Source organism: Colobus angolensis, unplaced genomic scaffold (assembly GCF_000951035.1).
Source record: "Colobus angolensis palliatus isolate OR3802 unplaced genomic scaffold, Cang.pa_1.0 Scaffold231, whole genome shotgun sequence".
In the NCBI taxonomy this organism is placed as follows: Eukaryota; Metazoa; Chordata; class Mammalia; order Primates; family Cercopithecidae; genus Colobus; species Colobus angolensis.
In genome coordinates, this window is record NW_012115500.1 from 3,709,489 (window position 1) to 3,733,655 (window position 24,167).

The following is a 24,167-nucleotide window of genomic DNA, read 5'->3' on the forward strand; positions in this document are numbered from 1 at the left end:
ACATTAGGATGGACAAAAGAGATTGTAATGCCATGAATATAAAGAGTTATTGTTCACTACTTACGAAAAACACTCTAGCTACTCATTATTTTAAAGTTGTTTATTTTAATCATTTAAAAATTAGTTGTGTCCATACTTTGTGCTATAATCTTTTACTGTAATCTTTAATGCTAACCATATCTAGTACTCCATACCACATACTAAATGTCACGTTTTGATGTATCCTCCCTTCTCTCCTAATCTAGCGCCATAGTCCTTTGAATACATTAATTTTGTAAAGTATCTCAGTAGTAGCCAGATTTCATAAGGATTTTTTTACACTGTTGTAGCTAGTTTCATTTTCTTACTTGTTCCTATGATTCTCATTATATAGGAACTATTTACTTTATGTTCTTAACACAGAAAGTCAGAGGAAACGGTTATTTTTTGTAACATTTTTAAACTATTAGGCATTCTACATTACAGAATCTCTGTTGTCCTTTTAAAATAGTAAAAAGTGCCCAGAGTTTAGTGCTGAAGTATTCTGCAGTGATGTTGAAAAATATGAAACACCTTTTAGTTGGCATGTTGTCTAAATGCTGCCTGACCCTGCAGTTCTTGCAGTTGCTGCATCATCTGAATGCTGTGTAACCTTGCAGTTTCCAGAAACATGAGATGATCATTTGCTTCTTTGGTGAGCCTGTGGCTTAGGTCCATTTCTTTTCACAAAAACAATGATCAGAGAAGACTTAAATGCCCTGTAAATCATTTCAGAAACATTATATAGTGATTATTTTGGTATTGCCTAAAGCAGGTATCAAGGTGATTAACATTGATTATGTTATCTTAAAAATTGCACACAATCCTTTATTGCAATCATGAAATAAGTAATACTGTATACAAAAAAAAAAAAAAATGAAAGAAAATAACCAGTGACTTTTTTTTCCTTCCATCTGCTCTTCCATCATGCAGGTACAACTTGGCCAAGTAGAAATCAAATGCCCCATCACAGAGTGTTTTGAATTCTTGGAAGAAACAACTGTTGTCTATAACTTAACGCATGAAGACTCCATCAAGTATAAGTACTTCTTGGAACTTGGCCGTATTGATTCCAGCACCAAGCCATGTCCTCAGTGCAAGCACTTTACAACCTTCAAGAAAAAAGGACATATTCCCACCCCTTCCAGATCAGAAAGCAAATACAAAGTAAGCATTTTCACCAGAGTTGTGGGTTAGACGTCACATAGCAGAGGCAGCCAGATTAGATCCACTTGTGGTGGGCATTAAGGGGGCTTCTTTCCTTTACGGAGCTGAAGGTGAGCATATATTGGCCATCATTCTGAAAGCCTATGGTTTGGGGAGGCTGATGATAAGAGAGCGCTCTTAAGGAATTAATTACAGTTTTTTCTTTGACTTTAACCATGTTAAAAATTAATCTAGTAACCTTATTGGAAGACTGATCTTTAATAATAGTTACTACTACCAAATACTAAATAAATACTATGGCTTTTTCTTTACTGTTATGGACGTGGTTTTTTTCAGTGGTCCCAATGTAAGTCTCCTCTTGCTCTATCTATAATAGGTAAAAATAGTATAAATGATATCATTCATTTATTCAACAAATACAGAATGCTGTATATGCTAGGCAGTGTGTTAAGTTTGGAGGCTATAGAGCAAATGTGATCTAGTCCCTGCTTCAAAAAAGTCTAATGAAGATAGGAGAGACAGGTGTTCTAAAAATGACCATCCAATATGATTAGAAAAAAACCCACAAAACTGTGTACATATAGGGTGCTTTGAGGACACTTAAAGGAGGGTTGGACTCTAGGATGTCAGGAATGGCTTCACAGAGGAGCTGCAGTTCTCCAGACAGATAAACATGGTGAGCATTTCAGAGCAAGGAATGAGTAAGTGCACAGCCCCTGAGGCTAAGGCCAGGCTTGTTGCAATCAAGTGCTTCTAGAGCTGGTGGAGAGTAGGGGAGAGGCAGCTGATCGGGCAGATAAGAGCAGATCATGTTGAGTCTTGTGCAGTTTGCGCAGAAGTTTGGATTTAACTCTGTAAGCATTAGAGAATTAGAGAAATGTCATCTGGCAGCATTCATAGAAGCTATCACAAGAGGGCCAGACAGAAGCCTGGGAAACCAAGGCAACTACTGTGGCAGCAGAGCATTGCTTCACTGCCCTGATCGTGTATTAGAATCACCCAAGAGCTTTCCTGACACACCAATGCCCCAGGCCCACCCAGAACAATTGTCTTCCAAAGTTTTGAGCCTCACCAGGTGACTAATCCACAGCAGAGAATCTTTGCAGTAAATGAAGCAGAAAACCAGTGAGGCTGTGGCAGTAGTTTTCATCCTTGTCATTACAGCAAAATGGCAGGATGAAGTGGTTTCAAAGGCTGTTTGAAGTCCTCTGCATTTAAGGTAAGTTTCTGGTCACATTCCCTTTCTTGAGAGCAGCGGTTACGTTATTCATCTTGTAGCTTTGAGGGGACCATGGTTTAGCAGGTAGTTTCCTCTGCTGTTGCAGTGATAAGCTACGGTATTTGTAGGTTAATCAAAGCTTCTTCATGAGTCCTTCTTTGAAACTGCTTGACTCTCATAGTTAATTTACTGTTTTTATGTAGGCCATTCTCTATCAGGTATAACTGTTAGAAAAAAAATCCTTTTTTTCCCTTCTATAAAAAGCATTATTTTTGAGGTTGCAAAATTGTATAACTAAAGTATTGCCCTACAGTGGTGTTGAAAGGTAACTGAACATTAATAGAATACTTTTATATCATGCTATATATCCTTAGATTATTTTAAGTTATTTTTATTGCAGTTGTGTGTTACTGTATAAGAACAGGAATTTAGAAGGGCTTATAATTCCGTAAGTTAGGATATTCAATTTTTTTCTAATATTTGATATATAGAAACTCAGACTATATTAAGTTTTAAAATTACAGTAATGAAAACATGTACAAAATTGAGTTAGAGTGGGAATAACTGAGTAATTTTTAAATGTGTTGTTTTCATCAAATGGGTAATGGAGTTATAATTTAAGTCAAAATTATGGCAACAGTGAAATGTTTTATGTCTCATTTCATCTAAAATCACCAAAATCCTGTTGTGATGAGTGTAATGTATCACAGTACACATGTATTGAGAGTGAAATGTGTAAAAATTGACAAATAGAAGATTCTATATTTATATAATTTTGAGTGATCCCATGCTATTCTGGTAACATTTCCCAGAGGTCAGGCTTCTCCAATGTCTATTGATTTGTGAGTAAGGAGAGAAGCTGGGACAAATGAATCAACATCTTAAATTTGTTAAACTCAACTGATTCCTTTTGATTGGTAGAGGAAAAGAAAAATTTGCTTTGGTGTGAGGAGGAATTCAACAACACAATGAATGTTGATTATGAAGCAGTTAAGATCCTCAGCAGTGGGTGTGAGGTGGATATCTCATTACACTATAAAATGAAACTTCAGCAAATTTCAAAAGAGTAAAACTACCACAGAATTTGAGGATGATTATTTTTGTTACTCTTCTTTACTAGTGTAGAAGAGAAGATCGATAACAGAAGTCCGTAATCTCCTTGATCTATGTTGTACAAAGTTCTAGCGATGATTCAAGTAATTCCTGAAGCAATAATTTTTACTTATTTTAGTGTAAAGTTTATATAACATTTTTCATCATGAAACTCTGTGGTCTACATTAACATTAACTACCTGATTTACATGCCCATACCTGTCTGGGTATTATAGGTAAGGAGAGCACTGACATGGATACCCCAGCCAACCAATTGTGAGATTCATGGGCCCAGTATGGCACCCTGTACTGAGATTAAGATCTTTGTTCTTTGTGATGAACAGGTGAACATTTTTTATTTTGCAGTATTTTTAAAAATTCAATAGAATAAGGTAGTTCCAAATTGGTGTCATTTATTGTAACTTTAAGAGAGTGAATTCAAGTACTCACACACAATACTTTGCATCATAAGGCAACAGAAACAGAAAAAAAAAAAAGATTGCTGCTATTGTCTGACATATCTGTGCAATTTAACGTCTCTTTATAGTAATGTTTACAGGCTTAAGTGGGTTTGTATCTATTGATAAAACCCTTGTAACGTTTATTTTAATATCATTCTGAGTCATTGATTCACAGTATCTTGATCCAAGGTGCCATTCTTTGAAAATTTATTATGGCTTTTGCTGTCAGTTCAGCTGTTTGAAAATATTATAGCTGTTTTATAGCTGCGTTAGTGCTTCTCACATGAAATTTGAGACCTAAAATATCATATTTGGGGGTTTTAATTTTTGTAAAGACCACTTGTCAAATTGTTTGTACTCAGCAGGTGGATAAAGGGTAAAAAGAATATAACAATAAGCAGTAACTAGAGCTCTTACCTGTCCATTTATCCTTCTAGGCCCAACACCCAACAATTCCCTTCTGGCAAAAATTTGAGTAAATAGAGCTTTATATTATGTTCTGAACACTGTCAGACTCATACCAGATCAAATAGAACAAGTGCATTTGTGAATTGAGAGATTTACATTCAGACAACCTTGCCTTTTGTCAAATCCAGTCTCACCTTTTCACTCATAGTATTTCTGTCTTCTTCTCCCTAAAACTCTTGTCATGATGCCAAAAAGGCTTACCATTCTATTTCTACAAGATTGACTTCAATTTCCAACTAGAAATCTAATTTCTAACCTTAATAGTTCCTATAATTTATCAGTGCAACAGCAACCACATATCAATAAGAGAACAAGTTAATGATGGAGAAATAAAAAATATTGAAGTTGTGACTCTAATGTCCTCATGTGATGCCTGGAGACAGACACATCACCCACACCGAAAGCTTTTCACCATAGCAGTTATCACCTGGGATTTTATGATACATGTTTGTGGTTATTTGCTTTAAGTTTCTCTTTCTAACTGGTCTCTAGGAGTCCAGGTCCAAGTTCCCTTCATTCACTGCTGATAACCTGTGTCAAGCACTATGTCTGGTAGAGGGTGCACTCAAAATATATTTGTTGAAGAATTCATTTAAGAGTAAACACATTAAGCCTTGAGATGTTGCATTTACCAGAGTGGAAAAGGCAGGTCAGAGCACTGCTTTCAAACTGGAATTAAACTCTCAGCCTGTCACACACTAGCTCTGTCACCTTGAGTATCGTTTCCATGTCTTTAACTGGGGATAGTAATAGTACCTATATCATAAGAATATAGTAAGAATTAAATGAGATCACACATATAAATTGCTTAGCACCATGTATGGTACATACTGGAAAGGATTATGATTATTATTATTATTAGGCAAAGAAAGCAGAATGAGCAACCCTGGATATTGAGAAGGGCATGGGGGAGTAGAAAAGAATATAGTTGAAGTAAAACATGGGGTGAGTGGTGGACAATGGGCAGAAAGGAGGGGTAAAATTGACTATGTCTGGAAGAGGAGGAGCAGGTTTGGGAAATGGAAAATTAATTCAGTTTGAAATACGTTGATAGTTTTAAGTTTGAAGACCCTTTAGGGCATCAAAGAGATGTCCAGAAAACATGACTCAGGGGTGATTTGGTGGAAGTCATCAATATTGGGGGCAGTGAAGGGGATGGTCATTGAACTTACAAAAATGAAAAAAATATTCTTTGGGAGATAGAGGAGGTGACAGCAGTTCTTTATGGAAGAGAGGAGAGACGTATAAAGGATTAAAAGTAGTTATTTTACTCATACAAGTTGTACTGAGGTAGGTGCATTTCTAGGTTTCGTTCTTATTCCAAGTGTAGACTTAAGAAATGATTCCCCTTTTCATATCGATTTGGAGAAAGAGTTGAAGGTCATGCTCATCAACATGTTAGAGAACATGTTAGAGGTAATTCTCTTGTTGGTTTTCTTCAGACAAGACTAATAATAATCCCCACTCTTTTTCCCACAAATGTTAAGCAGAATCTTGATAATTTATACAATGGCACTTTTGACGCATCTTTCACCACCAGGTGAAAGAAAAAAAGCCAATAAAATTCCCTGGAGAAACTCTGTCTGTGTTCTTACCTTATTTCTCTACCTGTCTTTTTTTCTTTCTTATAAACCCTCTGAGTAGAAATTACATTTTATAAACACTAAACAAATATTTTCTCATGTGGTAAAAGAATTTTCTAAGGGCTTTAAGAATACAGTCAAATCAATCGGTTGTTGAGAACTGGTGTACTTTAAAACGTGCTTAATCTTCCTTCTGGTAAAGATGACTGGAGAACTGTTTCCCATATGTAAAAATGTGTAAAGTTTTCCCATGAACATGTAATTAGTATGCTGTTTTGTTCCAATTTTCCCTAACACCATCACTTTAAGTTGACAGTGTTTACAAATGGAGAATCTGGTTGTGCATCTTCCCTGCAAGGTTAGGGTAACTTACAACACACACTGATTTCTCTTGGGATTAATATATCACTCATGTCAGGAGCAGATAGAAAAAAAGTGTAGTTTCTTAAATGGTTGTTGTTGGCATAGATTTATGAGGCAGATAAAGACAAAGTTGTCTGGCCCTGTTGATAGACGCCAGTGTAAATAAAGTGTGTGTTACATACATTACCCTTGAAAAAAATATGTAGCACTCAGGTATGATGCAAGCCTACTAAATTATATTAGCATTTCTTTCTTCAGTTACTAATGAAGTGTTTTGCTAAGGCTGTTCTTTGTTTGCTTTTTTGATGCATAAATTAGACACAATGTTTTTAGAGGTTTTTAACTTGTGCTTGAACTTCTAACAGCCAAATGTTGGAATTTATCTGATATTTTAGCCTACACTTCACCTTAAAAACAAACAAACAAAAAAAACTATAGTAATAATCAAATCTTGCAGCTAGGATAAATTGACCTGCAGTGGTACTAAAAACCGTTTTCACTTTATCCCATTGTCATTGGGTCTTTAGCACAATGAACAAGTGAAGAATCGTCTCTCTCTGATGGCCCCCGTGATAGTGTGTTAAAGTAGACCAAGTGTGGTGTTCATTATAAAATGGTCTGGAAGATATTCTGAAAGAAATAAAGTGAAGACCTTAGATTTTTTATCTACCACCCTCTGTAGTACTACCTTTCCATGTTTACCTACTTAGATTTGTAAGAGAATCTACTGGTGCTGTGTACACAGTTCACGGATGCCCTCTACAATATGCCTACCAGTTGGCCATGCAGACTCTGAACACTGCTTTTGTGAAGGAACTTGTTGTTAATAGAATCATTCCTTTCCATTTCAAAAACCTCAGATTTGAAAGAATTCATTGTTACCTTTGGGCTAAGGTATGCTTCCCTCCTGCCTTCACTTATTCCTCACAGAGAATATTCCCATTTTCTTTTGTACACTGTAACACAATGGACCTCTTGCTACTTTATGTGGGTACCTCTTGTGAGATGTCATCCTGATGCTGTTGTGTTCAGAACAGGACATCTTGTTCAAAACAGTATGATACCACATTTTTCTGGCCAGAACTTTGGGCTATGCAAATCAGAGAAGAATTTTCCAGTACCCTTTGTATTCACCAGTGAAGAAGTGGGTCCTCAGACAAGAAATAGACCCAGACAGATGCTTCTCTGGGCTTTGCTCTGTGGATTTACAGGAAGAGTCTGTAAATGCCTAAGGTGTTTCCATGTGGTAGGAGCAAGACAGACTGATATGGAATAGTGATTTTCAAATTAGGGAGAGAGTACTTTTTCAAACAACCCCCATTCTCAAGTTCGACATGCTGTCCAAAAAAAAAGCATGAGTCTGGCTTGAACATAAAAGCTAATATTAAGGTGAATGCTTTGTGCCATAAATAATTGTGTTGCATATGTAAAAGGAAACCAGTATTGAGGGAGTTCAGTAAGGTTATTTATATAAATAGGCACCATATCTCAATATAGCTTACCTTGTCGTGTGTTACTCTGCATTTTGTGTGTGTGTGTGTGTGTGTGTGTGTGGTTTTATTTGTTTATTTTGTTTTGGTCTGCTGTTGGTCCTCAGCCTTTAGGAAAGTTTCTATTTCCCCTTCCAGCTTAGTTTTAGCTGTGCTGTGAGAAAGTAAGGCAAGGATCACTTGGCCACATTCGCACTGTGTTCAAGGGTGCAGTGTCTCATGAAGGCTGTATGTTACTGGCATTTCCATGCAGGGAGAGCTCCCCAAGTAGGCAGTGAAATCTCAGGGAGTAAGATCAAGGCAAGAAGTCAAAACATATTTTCCCATATGGAGAATTTCTTTCCATTGCCACCCTTTCTTTCCAAAGCCACAATCTGGCTTTAGGATTTGATGTTATAAGGGAGCAAACAGTGCTTCCTTGAAAGTATTTGAAGCCATGCATCAAGACTCATTTTCTCCTCTCTATAACATGCTGTACCTCTCCACAGCTCATCTTCAAGAAAAGCATCTTCAGTTTTTAAAACATTTTTATAACTAATAACTACAAGATTTCACAGTTATTTACCATTTTGGTTCATTTCTTTAGGACATACCCGAATCTGACAGCCATGATTTTTACATGTTTCCTATGCAGAGTTTCTGGACCATGGTATATTTTGGGGGACATGCCAGGATTATAGGAACTTACTGGCTCTGTTTATTGTACACTTAGCAAGGATCAAAGTTGAGCTAGCTGAAGTGACATCTCTGTTCAGGCTACATTAGAACACTTGCTGTTTCCCCAGTGCATCGTGTGCTCTTGGGCCTCTGTGTGGTGGCTCAGGATGGACCCTCTACCCAAAGTGTTACCTCAACACTTGTCTCGATAACATTCTACTCATTGTTGAAGGTCACATTCTCTCTGAACGCTTATGTTCCAGCCTTCACTGAAGCCTGTTTCCTTGGTACCCACTTGTCCTAGCTTCTATTCTAGCAGTTACTATATGCCTTTATAGCTCTTTTGGTTTATATCTGTCAGAGCCCAGTAAGTTCCTTAAGGACAAGTATTTTCATTTCTTTCTGCATGCAATCAACATAGGCAGTTCCTGCTACTTGAAAGTGCTCAATAAATATTTGTTGAACGGGAAAATGAATTGATAAATGTGTTTCATTATTGAGAATCTGAACCTGAGGCTCTAGTAAAGCAAATCTTTTTTGGAAAACTGAATTAGCTCTTACATTTGCAATGCCACTTTACACATGGATGTTGTCTAATATTTTGAATTTGATAAGTAAATATTTTGTGATTTGTTTGAAACAATGATGTGTATAGGGGTGTCTAGAATTTAGGCAGGAAAATAATGATCTGGGGTTTTCTTTGGTTTTAGACACTGTTTTTATTTTGTGGATTGTTTCCTTACTTGACTTGATGAATTATCAGGAGAAAATGCCATTTTCCTAGGGCAGCTAAGTCAGTGTACTTTCATTTCAGTATAGCACAGATTTCTGGTAAAACTAAGGGTATTCAAAAGTCAAAAGTCTAATGTAAAGTTCTTTTATCTTTTGTTGATTCTGGAGAAAGCTAATCAAGATTCTTAGCTCTGATAACTTGATTCTTGAAGCACCTGAAGCCCTGCTTGCCTCTTTTAGAAGAGTTTGTGCATTGATCATAGTGTTCAGTAAAAGTTCATTAGGGTAATGTGTTTAGTAAACATCATCTGATAATATAGGAATTAGTAATACCATCTCAGCCACTAGTCATAAATTAGATATGTTGGTTTTTCTTTGAATTCATTTAATGTTAACTGATATGTGGTACCTAAACGGTGTGCAAAATCATTCATTTTACATGAGACAAAGCCTTTGACAAACACAGTTCACTGAGGAGTGAACTTGTGGGCTGTTGGAGAGATTAGACATCTATATCCCTAATGGAAGTTCCATAAGAAAGGTACTGAATCTGGTTGCAAGGAATAGGGAAGACAACTTGAAGAAAGGAGCATTTGATCAAGATAAGATTTTAGTAGATGTAATTTATTGGACTCTTCCAGTTACCCGAAGCAGAAATGTGCTGTTTCTTGGGCTACCTCAATTAGTGAGGTTTACCCTAAGGCTCCATGGGGAGTAGGAAGGGCAGAAAAATATTCTCTGCAGCTGTCCAGGCAGGCCTCATAGAGAATCAGACACAAGCTCTGGTAGTGTGAGAGCACATCTGTCATCTCACCAAAAGTCAATGTCTGTGTCCTTCTCCAGTGATCTGCATTGTAGTCACTTAGCTCTTCTCTGTCTTTGCCTCCATGAAGGCATCCTTTGTATCTCCGTGACACTCCTCAAGAGAGAAAAATCTATCTTGGCTAATCTCCATTCAACAATGAGCACCCCAGCTACACAAAGCTCATGCCACCACTTAGGCAGCTTGCCAACTAGTGGATACGTGTTTTTGGCTTAGGGACTCATTCCTGGTCCAATAAATTGTGGTCTGGGTGATGGAGTCACATGATATAAAGCAGAGCCTCTCAAACTTTAGGATGCATACGAATCACCTTCGGACCTTGTGAAAATGAGCACTTTTGGCTCTAAGGTCTAAGGATTCATGAATTCACCAAGTTCTCAGGTGATGCTGATGTTTCTGGCCCTGCAACCACACTTTGAGCCACAAGGACAGGGCATGATGACTTCTGTGTGAGTGTAATGACTAAGAAGGCAGGCACTCCATGTGGTGGGTCTGTGGTTGTGAGATAGCATTTCATGTGGAAGAATAACTGTAAATAAAAGAGTGGAGGAAGATGCAGTGTTGATGTCTATATGTGTTTACATAAGGCCAATTTTGAATGTGATTAAGTTCAAAATGAATGAGGCATCTTCAGAACAAAAAATCTGGGACAATTTCACATGTAGTCTTTTAATAACCAAGTTGTTGGAGTTGGCTATTAGTCCTTTTATGATTTTAATTCCAAGCAAATAGTGATTTTGATGTTTTCAGTGAGAGATAGCAATCCAGTATGAATTTAACTTACTCATATTCACTTGAGAGCCTGCCCCATAACTCTGGTCACAGTTTCCCACTAAGTCTGTGCTGTTGGTGAGGATTTGCAATAGGATCTGCAGTAGGACTTGGTTGTTCATTATGAGCCAGAGTCCCAGGGTGGAAACAACATGACAGATTCTTTATTATTCCGGTGCCTTAGGAGAATCATGCATTGCTGTAATTGTCTTCATTAGAGATTCACAAATGTGATAGTTCAGCACTTAGTCACAAAGATCTTTGAGCCGTTCAATGTCTGACATTATAGAGTGAATCCCAGTTTTAAAGCATCTTTACATTCATTCTAATATTTCATAAATATAATCTAAGACTGGTTAAAAACTAGAGAGATCTTTTCAAAAAGTTTATTTAATGATGCTAGAATCTAGTGATTCAGAATTATGAATAACGTCCAGTAGAAAATAACTAAATTAACTATTCAGGTCTTCTGACTTAATGGTAGATGCCTAAGGAAAACATTTTCTTCCTACTTTCCTCATTTCATTCATTACATTCAAAAGGAAGGCTCCATGTGATATTTACATCTAGTCTTCATTGCTCAATGACAAATGGAAGTAAAGATTTTATATTGCTTTCTTAGCTGAATCTCATCTACTTCAACTTGTTTTCTTTAAAAAATGATTTATTTTAATTGTAATGATCAAAAAGGAAAAAAAACAGTTATTTTAAATAACTAAACAGTAACATCCTTTTTTTTTTTTAATTTTTTTAGTTAAACCAAGTAGTTTCTCAATTTATATAGAGTAGATCTGGAAAAGAATTTTCAAAGTTCACCTTATCTTGGTAATCATGTGGAATTCTGACTTCTTAAATAGTTTAATGATATGACCATCTTTGACTACCACGTTTTTAAGTTGCCAATTGTCAAAGAACAAATGCTGTTTGGTATAAGAAGTACAGTGAAAAGTATGCTAAATGTAGAGCCAGACAAACTTACGTTTAAATTCCTTCTTAACACATATTTTCTCTGTTACCTTCAGCAAGTTATTTAATCTATCTGAGTCTCATTTTCATCATCTGTAAACTGACGATGTTCATATCTACCTTCCAGCATTATTTTGAGGATGAAAATAAGTAATGCATGTAACATATTAAGCATAGATATTACCATTGAACAGAATTTTAATAAATAAATAAACATGAAAATCTTTTAAGCCTTATGACAGAATGCCAATTTTATATAAAGTTAATAACAGAAGTACTTTTACTTCATATTTTCACAGGTGGAGCATTATCCATTCTTGACATAAGTGAAAATTACAGTGCTTTGCATTGTTAACAGAAGAGGTGTGATTGTAATTGCCACTTCAAAAATCTATATAGTAGATCCTCCATTGTCAGAAAAGTTGTTTTCCAAAAGCTTAAGTGACAATATTGTGTATAGTTTACCAAAGGAAATTCTAACCTTTAAAATGTAGTCAGCAAATTCACACGTGCTGCAGTGACGTGACATAGAGGAGCAAAGAGAGTGGTCAGTTATAAATATAATTCATAATGAGACAATTATTAATCCATTGTAATCACATGAGGCTCTGTAAGTCAGGCTATACTCATATGCTTTTAGAGAGTTAGGAGTGGAAATAATGTGTATGAATGGAATATTCCACTATCATTCACAATAAAGGAAGTCGGGTAAAATATCTTCCATGTCAAGCAGAAGACATAGTCTTACTAAACTTACACATGCACTGTCATATACCCCTCCACATAGTGAAATATGAAGGCCCATTTCTGATGGTTTTCTAAGTACAGGCCACAGGGCCACTATATTGATATATTTCTACTAATAGAATGCTTTGCATTATTTTTATAATTAGCCTCCCTTACATTGGTAGTACACCAGGAGTATCCATAATTTTAGATGCTGCTTCATAGCAAATGCTGTTCTAGCAGTTTGTGACTGTATTTTTGTTGTTGTTGTTGTTTTGAGACAGAGTCTCACTGTCACCCAGGCTGGAGTGCAGTGGCACGATCTCGGCTCAACTGCAACCTCCACCTCCTGGGTTCAAGAGATTCTCATGTCTCATGTCATCCTCCTGAGTAGCTGGGATTACAAGCATGCACCAACATGCCCACCTAATTTTTGTATTTTTAGTAGAGATGGGATTTCACCATGTTGGCCAGGCTGGTCTGTAACTCCTGACCTCAAGTGATCCACCTGCCTCAGCCTCTCAAAGTGTGCTAGGATTACAGGCATAAGCCACTGCACCCAGACTGCTACTGTATTTTTTATTTGATGAAGCATCTGTGGGGCTTTTAAAAAATAAAATGAAATAAGCCATTCTCAAGAAGACAATGGAAATGGCTAGGTAATTCGTTCAAGGGAAAGGTGAATTAAAGGGCAGCCTGAGTGTGTGGATTTGGGGCCTTGTGAGTGAGCCTTCAGATTCAATCTGGGAGATTGCACTTAAAATCTGGGAGATTTTCCTAAAGCTAAATTGGTTTGCAGAATCAAATGTTTAACTCCAGGACAGCCTACAAATAGCCAAGTCATCCTCGCCAAAGCAATTCTTTCCCCTAGTAACAGAGTATTCATATCTTAGTGTAGTTTTGGTCTTATAGAGGGGGAGGCATTTTAAATTATAAACTTTTAGCTAATTTCCCCAAGCATCACCTTCTTATCCTTTTAGACACTTTCAGTATGTCCACTAGTAATTAAAATGATTTTTTCTTACACAGATCCAGTGCCCTACCTGCCAATTCGTCTGGTGTTTTAAGTGCCACTCTCCTTGGCATGAAGGTGTTAACTGCAAGGAGTACAAAAAAGGAGACAAATTGTTGCGTCACTGGGCCAGCGAAATTGAGCATGGGCAGAGGAATGCCCAGAAGTGTCCAAAGTGCAAGGTGAGATAACTTTTAGGAGGAAAAGAAAAAACCTGTACATCTGGATATGACTGAACAATATTTACAATATTGAAGCAAATTATAACTGTCTTAATGCAGGTATGTAGTAAAAGAGTATTTGCTTTTTTATTTTAAAAAAGTAATTATATAATTAAACTGAAAATTTTTATAGATAAACAATGTATATTCTTATTATTTGCATTACTCTTCAAAATTTAAGGAGGCCACATATACATATTGACTTAAGATACTGGAGTCCTTGTATTACATTTAAAAATGAGGATGTACTTTATAGGAAAAATATAGCATAAAAGTGATATAAAAGTATTATTTCTAGTCTGCCACATGTACTATAATTACTTCTCAATTATATAGGCTTTGAATCCTTGCAATCTTGCTTTTCTTTCCTTGGTGACATTGCTGATCACTTAAAAATTACATTAAATTGAACTGATTGTTTTGCTTTTTTGCAAATCTGGTGAAATAAAAGCTCATAGCTAAAATCAGGACTTAGGGATTTTATGAATCCCACTTTTCATCTTTCTTTTGATAATCATGCAAGTAATCAAGACTTAGCAGGCAATTTGAGCTCAGACCTAGATGTGTTGAAAGTTAGCCAAGTCAACAGCGAGGGAAGACTCTCCTATGGAGAGGTCAGCCAGTAAATTCAACCAGAAAACTTTGGATTTGATAGTTATAGTATAGGGATCTGTTGAAGTTTGAAAGTTTTAAAAAATCTTACTTTAGAAAATCATATGTTCACGTACATTTGCAATATGTGGTTTCTACCCTTTGCCAAATTTATTTTTGGAAAGAATCTCTAAATTGGCCTAATTATCTTTTAAGCACAATTCTGCAATTACTTCTTGGAGATTTATCACCAGATAAATGAAACTTGATTGCCAGAAAATGTTTAAAATTCAATAATTATGAATACAATTAGAAGTAAAAGTATATTCTAAGCCTATAAATGAGCATAATAATAATAAATGTGCAGATTTACTATACCAAATTCACATGCTAGTTCACAAATATAGTAAGGAAAAAGTATTGTATGAAATAACGTGTTGCATTTTTAGCAATTCGAAGAAATTTTTGAAATAATTTAGATGACCTGGCTTTCTAATAGAAGTGATGTCTAAAGATATTTGGCCTAAAGTTTTCTTTGTTTTCCTGGTAGAAGGCAAATTCATCCACAGTCACCCATTTTGTTTTAGGGCTACTTCAGATGACTGCATCAGTTGGCTCAGTGCTCTTATTTTTCATTCCATTACAGAACAACTAGAAAATGAGGGCTTTCCCCCCCTTTCTCTTTCGTTTTTAGTTTATTCAAAGCTACTGCTCAGTTTCAAACAAAACAAAGACCAATAGGGACTTAGAGTACTGTTAAGTTATTCTACTTAACAGTTACTCGTAAGTACACTTTATATCCTTCGGAAAGCTGTAAAAACAATGACAAGTTAGCCTGGTTCTACAGCTGAATTTGGAATGAACACCACTACAGCATTATACATTGGGGAAATTCTGAATAAACTGATGTAACACAAAATACATACATTTATTACTGTAATCTGTTAACCCAACCTTAAATGGACTATAATGTAAAGAAAGAAAAAGAAGCCAACATGGGGAATTTACTGAATACTCTAACAACTTCCCACAGTTGTAACAAATGTAGATAAACTGTTAAGAGAAAGCATAAATGTTGGTTCCCTTTTGAAGTAGTAGCTAAAAGGTCAGGACTTTAAAAGGGATTACCTTTTAAATAGCTGAAAGGAAAAGAACCATGGAATCAGTTGACATTATTCCATTGTAGCAGAGAGCCTACTTTCTGGTGGGATTTGGATTCTATGAAGTTTCTGTCTAAGTCGTATTTTATGATTTATTTGGAGTATAAATGGTTTCATTTTTCGTTCTCTTTTAAGCATGACTTTAAAACTTTACCTTTTTTGTTGGACCTTAAAATTATGTTTTGACCCATGAAACATTTCTATTGTTATAACAGAAACCCGTGAGGAGGTATTACTCAGTGAATTGATTTTTGTTTTATACTGTAAGGCTTTCTTTTCATAAATATATCTTTTACCATTTTTAAATATAAAGTAGGAGGATTATAGGAATTTGTGAAAAAGAAATGAAGAATTTCTCACATAATGCCTCCAGGTAAACAATTATCACATATTTTCATATAAATGCTTTCAATCATGATAACCAAATGTATTTACAATTTTGTTATGAAAGTATATATATTTGTACACTACTATAGGTATATGTTTTAGATTATTTCATAATTTTAGTAAATATTGTTATTTATTTATTTTGAGACAGAGTGTCGCTCTGTTCCCCAGCCTGGGGTACAATGGCACTATCTCGGCTCACTGCAACTTCCGCCTCCCAAGCTCAAGCAATTCTCATGCCTCAGCCTCCCAAGTAGCTGGGATTACAGGCATGAGCCACCATGCCTGAGTAATTTTTGTGTTTTAAGTAGAGACAGGGTTTCACCATTGTGGCCAGGTTGGTCTCAAACTCCTGACCTCGAGTGGTCCACCCGCCTCAGCCTCCCAAAGTGCTGGGATTACAGGTAGGAGCCACCACGCCCAACCATATTTTGATTTTCAGATGATTTGTTTATCAAGGTGATATAACATCAGATAGAAATTTGGAAAAGAGAGGGAAAATATTCACCCAGAATTCTGCTGCTCCAGTATACTCACTCCTAACATCTTATTGTGTGCCCTTGGTCTTTCACCCTATTTAAATGGCTTTTTAAAAAGCTTTAGTTGTGGTGTTCAAATAATTTAATATCATTAGTATTTTCACCTAACATTGCAAACATTTCTCATATTACTAAATAGTTTTCAAAACATATATTTCATTAACCATGAACTGTATAACACTTGCTTAAATATTCCTCCACTATTGGATACCAAGGCTTGCTTGGTTTGTTCTGGGAATTAAAAAAAAAAAGTGTGTATTATAAATAATGTGTGGATGATATTCATCTAGAATTTTTTTTCCATATTTTATACCTTTGAAAGCATATATTTATAAAAGTAGAATGATTGGGTTAAAGAATATCCAAGTTTTTAGTATTTAGCACATATTGGCAATTTGCTTTCTAAAAGGAATGAATCAATTTATAATTCCACCTAGAAAGTTTGAGAACCTGTTTCAGTATGAGCATTTGTTGGCATTTTAAGTATTTTTTAAAATATTAATTTAATAATTTTAAAATATTTTTTCTTATATTTTGTATTTTCCTGTTTGCTTGTAAGCTGAATATAAATTCATATATTTTTGAGTTTGTAATGTTCCCTTTTAAATTTTTCTGTTCATACCCTTTGCCCATTTATGTGGGTGCATATTTTGATTTTCAGATGATTTGTTTATCATGGTGATATAACATCAGATAGAAATTTGGTGCATATTTTTATTATCAAATTATATGAGCTCTTTATTTAGATATTTAAATTCCACTTCTGGCATTATTTTCTTCACATTTTCCCTATTTTCTATTTCTTCCTTTTTGAGTGGTAGGTTTTTCTTTCTTTTTTTTTTTTTACTTAATTGATTTGCATATGTATTGTTTAATGTTTTTTATTTTTGTTTGACCAAATTATTCTCTTTCTTTGTGGTCAAATACACAAGCACATATATGATATGAACACATATTTTTATATATTTACTTTGTATATCTTTTGTAAATATGTTGCTTCAAGTTTAAAAAGCCATTTATTCAGAAGTTTGATTAAAAGTTCAATTTTCTTCCTTTCTTTTAACTGTCTGATTTTTTAATATTTTAACTCTTTAATCCAACCATAATTTACTTTAGTGTTTATTATGCATTGGGTACCTGAAGTAATATTTTTCCAAATTGAAACCATCTAACCTAATTGTGTTTATGGGATGACTTTCCCTTTATCAAATGATTTGTAATTTATCTCTAAATTATATCTTAAATTATAATACATGATAGTCTCTTTTCTTGCTGCTAATTTTTAAAGAAAATTCTGTACTTAACACTGGTGAGTTTTAAATGATTATGCCTTTGTTAAATTTGGTAATCTAGGCAAGGTTTGATAATCTATTAATTCATTATTTTAATTAGTATTCTAAACAAAACAAAATTTTATCTTATTTGTTTATAAACATTACTTCTCTCTTAGTGAGCTTTTACCTTTTTATCAAATGGATAGACCAATTTAATACATGATATAGTATTATGAAGAGATTTGACTTGTGCTTAGAAATCAAAATGTTTATTTATAATTGTATTATGGCAGATAATATGGATGAACATTGAAAGTTTTTTCCTCATAATCGAGATACTTACTTACAAGTATGATTTTTATAGTAAGATAAAAATATACAAACATATCTAGAATGTATTTATAGAACATTTTTATGAAAACATAACACCACCACATTAAGATCAATTTTACTTAGCCTTTTTTATTTGAATCTCGTTGTTCCTTTCTTTGATTTTTTTGTTTGTTTGTTTTTTTGAGACAGAGTCTCGCTCTTCTCACCCAGGATGGAGTGCAGTGGTGCTGTCTCGGCTCACTGTAACCTTCACCTCCCAGGCTCAAGAGATCTCCTGCGTCAGTCTCACGAGTAGTTGGGATTACAGGTGCCCACCACCACACCCGGCTAATTTTTGTATTTTTAGTAGAGACAAGGTTTCACCACGTTGACCAGGCTGATCTGGAACTCCTGATCTCAGGTGATCTCCCCGCCTCAGCCTCCCACAGTGCTGGATTACAAGCATGAGCCACAGCTATATTAATGCAAAGTATTGTTCAGTCACTTATGAAACACCATTTTTTATCTTAACAATGAGTTTTCTACTTAATGTAAATTCTTAGCCTACGGAAAATATGTGCTAATTTTGAAATGCCTTCTTTAGTTATCTTAGTTATCACAAAAATAAATCTAGTTTGTAGACTTAGTCATTACAAAACCAAATCTAGTTCATAATTGTTTTAATATTAAATTTAAAGCAAGTAGGCAATCTAAATTTTGTTGGAAGTATTAGAGTATTTGTTCAATGTCATGCAAAAATTCATTTTAGACTGTTGTATACCACAGATTAGATACTAAAGTCTGAGTTAAAAAGAAAAGTTTCTAAGTCAAAAATTAAAAGTGAGATGCATGCTAAAAACAGGATTATACATTATAAAAGCAAATAAACACTTAATAAGCACGGGCACACATATATACACTGAATTGCAATTTATTTTATTCTAGGGTCAACATATTCATGGTTTCTAGATGACAGGAAGTTACTTTTCTGTCTTTAAAAGAAATATCAAATGTGAATAGTCATTTCTGTATTCTGATATGCCATCTCTATACAAAGTACCTTTGTCTGGTGCGCTTTGTTTGTGGTGTTAACACAGTAATAGTAACACTAACATGTACTGACATTTATTGCATATCAGTCTCCTTTGTAGTTACTGTAAATATATTGTCTCATCCAAACTTCAGATGTGATACTAAGATTCTGATTTTCAGTGTACCATTCAGATCATCACTATTAAGTGATTTGATAAAACTTTAAGGTTTTGCACAATAATTGTAGCATAACAGGCTTGGTAGTATGTAAGTTACATTTGTTGTCTCAATTCTCAAAAGAAAGTTGTAAACAAGAGGTAATTACCACCATTTCAAAATGCAGAACCAGTTTCAGAGACTTTAAGTAATGACCAAAAAAGCAAGCAAAAAAAAGTGAATTGTATTTAATCATAATTTATGATAAGTGTGGAATTACAGGGATTTACTTGTCCTGATATTTCCCTTTAGATATTTTATTCTCTTAAATCCTATAACAGAATGCTTTGGACAAGAATGTATTGACTCAAAGAAAATGGATAATTTTCCCCTGTTCACGTAAGGTCAACACAAAAGCCATTTTTGTGGTCTCTTAGATCTGTGGCTATATAACTTTCAGTTGCTGAAATAAGAATGTGAAGTATTAATGTTGTATCTTATAGGTATCCTGCAGTTCCTTAGTACTTCATATATCACTACAAAAGCACATTCAGAGGCTGATGACTACTTTCAAATAGTGCCCATTCAGGATAAAATAGCTTTCCCTGAATTACTGATAAACCATTTTTAAGTCTCAGATTGCTTGAAATCACTAACTCTGGAGCAAGGGTTATCATTGGCACTGTTTTTATGGTATGCCAAGCTCTAGACCTTAGTTGTTAGAAGCATGATTATTTGATGGCACATACTTTCTAGGATATTAACTGCATTGTATCCAATCCCTGTTTTTATGACAAATAATGTTAGTACTTGCTTACTATCCTGAGATTAAATATAATGTGACTACTTATAATATTTTATTTTAAAAATCAATATGTTGTCTTAGTTATAAAATAGAAATAAGTGAAAATATTATAATGAAATAATGCATATTTTAACATGTAAATACTCAGATACCATGACAGTTTATGGTACCCAAAAATGAAGAAATAATGAAGCAGTCAAATTTGTGCATGCATTTAGATTTAAGAAACCTTGAAGTGAAATTTGAATATATTGCATGTCATCTATACTTGTATGTATATACATACATGTATTTATGTGTGTGTATGTATGTGTGTGTGTGTGTGTGTGTGTATATGTAGGTAGGGTACTAGAAAATGTAGTGTACATTAAAACCATGCAAACATGTTTTGGGCTTATATAAAGTAGAATTAGGTTCTAAATATAACCAGTCTCATCAATTTACACAGTAGTTATATAACTGAAAAATTCATTGTATATTAAAACCATGCAAATGTTATTTTGTGTTTATATGTAAAATAGAGTTTGGTTTTATCCCAAGATATTTCAAACAGAATTTTACCAATATGAATGTCGATGAATTTAAAAATTACACAAGAAAAGCTTAATTCTATATTGTGCAGGATATGCTAAGCATTGCACGACATCCATAAATGCCAGCCTCACCATCTTTGTGACAACTAGACATGCCAACAACAACAACTAAATTCTGAAGCGTCTCCTGGGGCATGAGAGCACCTGTTGAGGGCTCTGTTATAGATGATGAGGGCTTCTGCAAAGGATGAATTCCAGTGATCTATGTAGACAGGAAATTGAGTGAAAAAAGGCTGTCCATTTTCCATGTGGGTGCTGATGGAGACATTTCTGCTAAAGGATCTAAAGCTTTCTTATGTAATTCATTAGTTTCCATTTTCATTTCCTTTCAGGTTTTAAGAGTTGCTTTCTCTTTCTACAGCAAACTAGCCATAGAATTAAAAACAGAGCACACATTTTGCTGTTGGCTCAGTCGGTAGGCAGATCATAAAGTTTTGGGGAACTGTGAGAAAAGCTATACATCCAAATAGCTACTCACCATCTTCAACCGGATCTAATAGACTTCTCCAATACAGTATGTTCTCTTCTCTGCAATACGGTTCTTCTCTTGGCTTCTCCGTCTCAGTAAATGGCCACTTCAGTCTTCTAGCTGCTCAGGCCAAGAACTTTAGGTTATCCCAGACTCTACTTCTTTCATTTCCCATGTCCCATGAGTCATTATGTTTTGTAGATTGTGCCACTAAAATGTATTTAGAATGTGACCACATTTCAGCACCCCCACTATCATTAACCTGGGGCAAGCCATCATCACCTTTCTCTCTCCAGGATTTGTATGATAACCTCCTAACTGGTTTCTCATTCTTCACTACATTCTTAACCTAGCAGCTAGAATGATGCTGTTAAACATAACGCAGATTACATCACTGCTCAAAATTGTCTGTGGTTCCTATCTCACACAGAGCAAAGTTAGTCCTATGGCGCCCATAGAACCCGTCACCCTCTGGACATGTCCCCACTCTGTGACTCCTCTAGCCTTATCTTTCCTTCCTTCACCCGCCTACTGTCAAATTTCACTGCTGGCTGTGCTTCAAAACAGCAGGTATTCTCCCTTCCCAGGGTGTCAGACTTGCCTTGTCCCTCTGTCTGGAATGTTCTTGCCAAAGATGTGTGCATGGCCAGCTCTCTCACTTCTTACATGTTTTTGAGGAAAATTCAGCTTCTCAGTAAAACTTCCCTTGGTCACCTTATCTATAATTTCAAACCACCCTCCCCTGCCTCAGTAAGTACTATCCCCTCCCATATGCCTTATTTTTTCTCCATAGTATTATATTACTTATCACTACGTAAAATAATGAACATATTTTGCAGCCATGAGAGCAGATATTTGATCTATTTCATTCTCTGAGTTACCTCTAGTATTTAGAGCTGCTACCAGGCTTTGGATAGCACTAAATAATAGATAATGGCTGAATAAATAAATGAATATACTTTTTCATTCTACCTTATAAGGACTTTTAATGAGAATTTGTTGTGTGCACTGTAGGATGTGGTTCTTTTTCTCATGGAATTTGCAGAAGGGGAGACATAGTCCCTAGACTGACAGTCATAAACACTATTGCACTTAAGTGGAATGTTGCAGGGAGTGTTATACGAGGGTTCATTGCGAAAGGACTTAACACCATCTTGAGGAATCCGAGGGAGCTCGGTTGTGGAGGATTGTTGGATGGATTATGACATGTTGAAAGGTATCCTGAAGAGGGAGATTACAATTAAAACTGCAAAGGCACAGAGCCAGGAAGTGTTTGATGTCTATGGGAGCCATAGGCACTTTGTGGTTAACTTAGCATATGGTTTATGGAAGGAAGTGGTGACAGGTGGGGCTGGAGAAGCTAACAAGAGCTGGGACTTTGCAAACAACATTAAGATAGTTGGGTTGTATCCTCCAGACTATAGGGGCCGTTGAAAAATAAAAGCAGGAGAATAATGGTATCAGATTTATATTTTAGGTTGGCTGCTTGTTTATTTTATGGTGGTAGCTGTAGACGTGTAAAAGGAAATAATGACAATATGAATTAGGCTAGTTGTCAAAGGGCTGGAGGAGAAAAGAATTAGATAAATATTGTGGGGCTAAAACTATCTGACCTCCATGGAAAGTTGAATGTGGGAAGTAAAAACAGGATAACCACCGAATATTTAGTATGGGTATCTAAAAGGATAGTGACACCATAAACTAAAATAAAATAGTGGAGACAGAGTTAGATTTATTTATTTTCTGTTGCAGTGGTGAATCATGAAATGATGATAAGTTTGGTTTTGTTCACTTGACTTTGAAATGGCTGTAAGGGATATAGATGTATCTGACTAGCAAACAGTTGCTATGTGAGTTAGAAGCTCAGGAGCCAGGTCAGTAGAAATAAAGATCCACCTTTGTTGGAATATAGTTGAAACCATTTGAATGTGGAAGTGATCACCCAAGGAGCAAATGCAGTGTGATGAGTCATGGATGGAATTAAGGGCTTGGTGAAGGAACAGGAACCTCCGAGAGGAGAGGAGAAACTGGAAAAAAGATGTCACTGAAGCAAGAGTACATCAAAAGTCAGGGAGGAGGTACTGAGCGACTGATTAAATCACACAGAGCTACAATAAGATAAAAATTTAAAACATGTTCACTATATTTGACAGATAGGGGATCATGTATAATATTCATGTGTTTTTTTAAAAAAGTGTTTATCAAGAACATGTTGTGTGTTGGTACTGTGCAAGGCCCTTTAATGAGGTAATGAAAAAGAAGTACATGATCTGGGCCCCCGTAGATTTTATAGACTGGGAGAGTAGAGAGTCTGAATGGAGGGATACAGATAATTAAAGAGTTTTAAAATGTAGAGTGAGGAATGCTGCAACAGGGCTAGTGCAGGGTGCTTCTCAGTTAGTAGATACAATGCCATAAATATGCTGAATTTAGAATTCTCTCCCTACCTTTAAGTCCCCTTAACTGGTGAACTGCTACTTGTCCTTCATTTCTTAGATCAAATGTCATTTTATTAGAGAAACCTCCTTTGACCCTTACACCAGATCAAGCTCGTCTATTGAGTACTGGTCTTCATACTTTCTACTTTTCCTTCACAGCATTTGGCATAGTTTATGAATATATATTTGTTAGTACAATCAATTACTATCTGTCTACACCTATAAGCTCCTTAAAGGCAGGAGCCTTGTCAGATTTTATCAATGAACAAAGTATTTGTTGAATGAATAAATGAATGAAAGACAGCTAGATGTTTCAGCAACATGGGATTGCAGTCAGCTTAGGCAGAATTGACATGCAAGTAAGAACAGTGAGTATTCTTTGGGAAAATGTGGTAAATATGAAAAGGTGAGGGTAATCATTGGGGAGAGAGTCAGGTGGAATTAAAGGAAGGATTTAGTAGGATGGGATGTATAATCACAGAGAGGAGAGGGGAAGATGAAGCTGAAGGAGGGGAAAACTGGCATCTGAAGATTTCTGAGAACATGGGGCAGTGGGATCAAGGGAAGTAGTGTGGTAAAGAAGAAGGAAGAAAACTAGCCTCATTTATTGTACGGCTCTACCCTGAGGAATGAGATTTGGAC

The 24,167-nt window shown here is 35.5% G+C and overlaps 1 protein-coding gene across 1 annotated transcript in view; it reads left to right on the top strand.

Moving 5' to 3' along the window:
- The first annotated feature begins 945 nt into the window (after nucleotides 1-945).
- Nucleotides 946-24,167, top strand: part of RNF217 (ring finger protein 217) — a 38,180-nt gene continuing 14,958 nt past the window's right edge. The window contains 2 exon segments of the mRNA XM_011944462.1: nucleotides 946-1,185; nucleotides 13,566-13,730. Coding sequence (XP_011799852.1) covers nucleotides 946-1,185; nucleotides 13,566-13,730 — 405 coding nt within the window.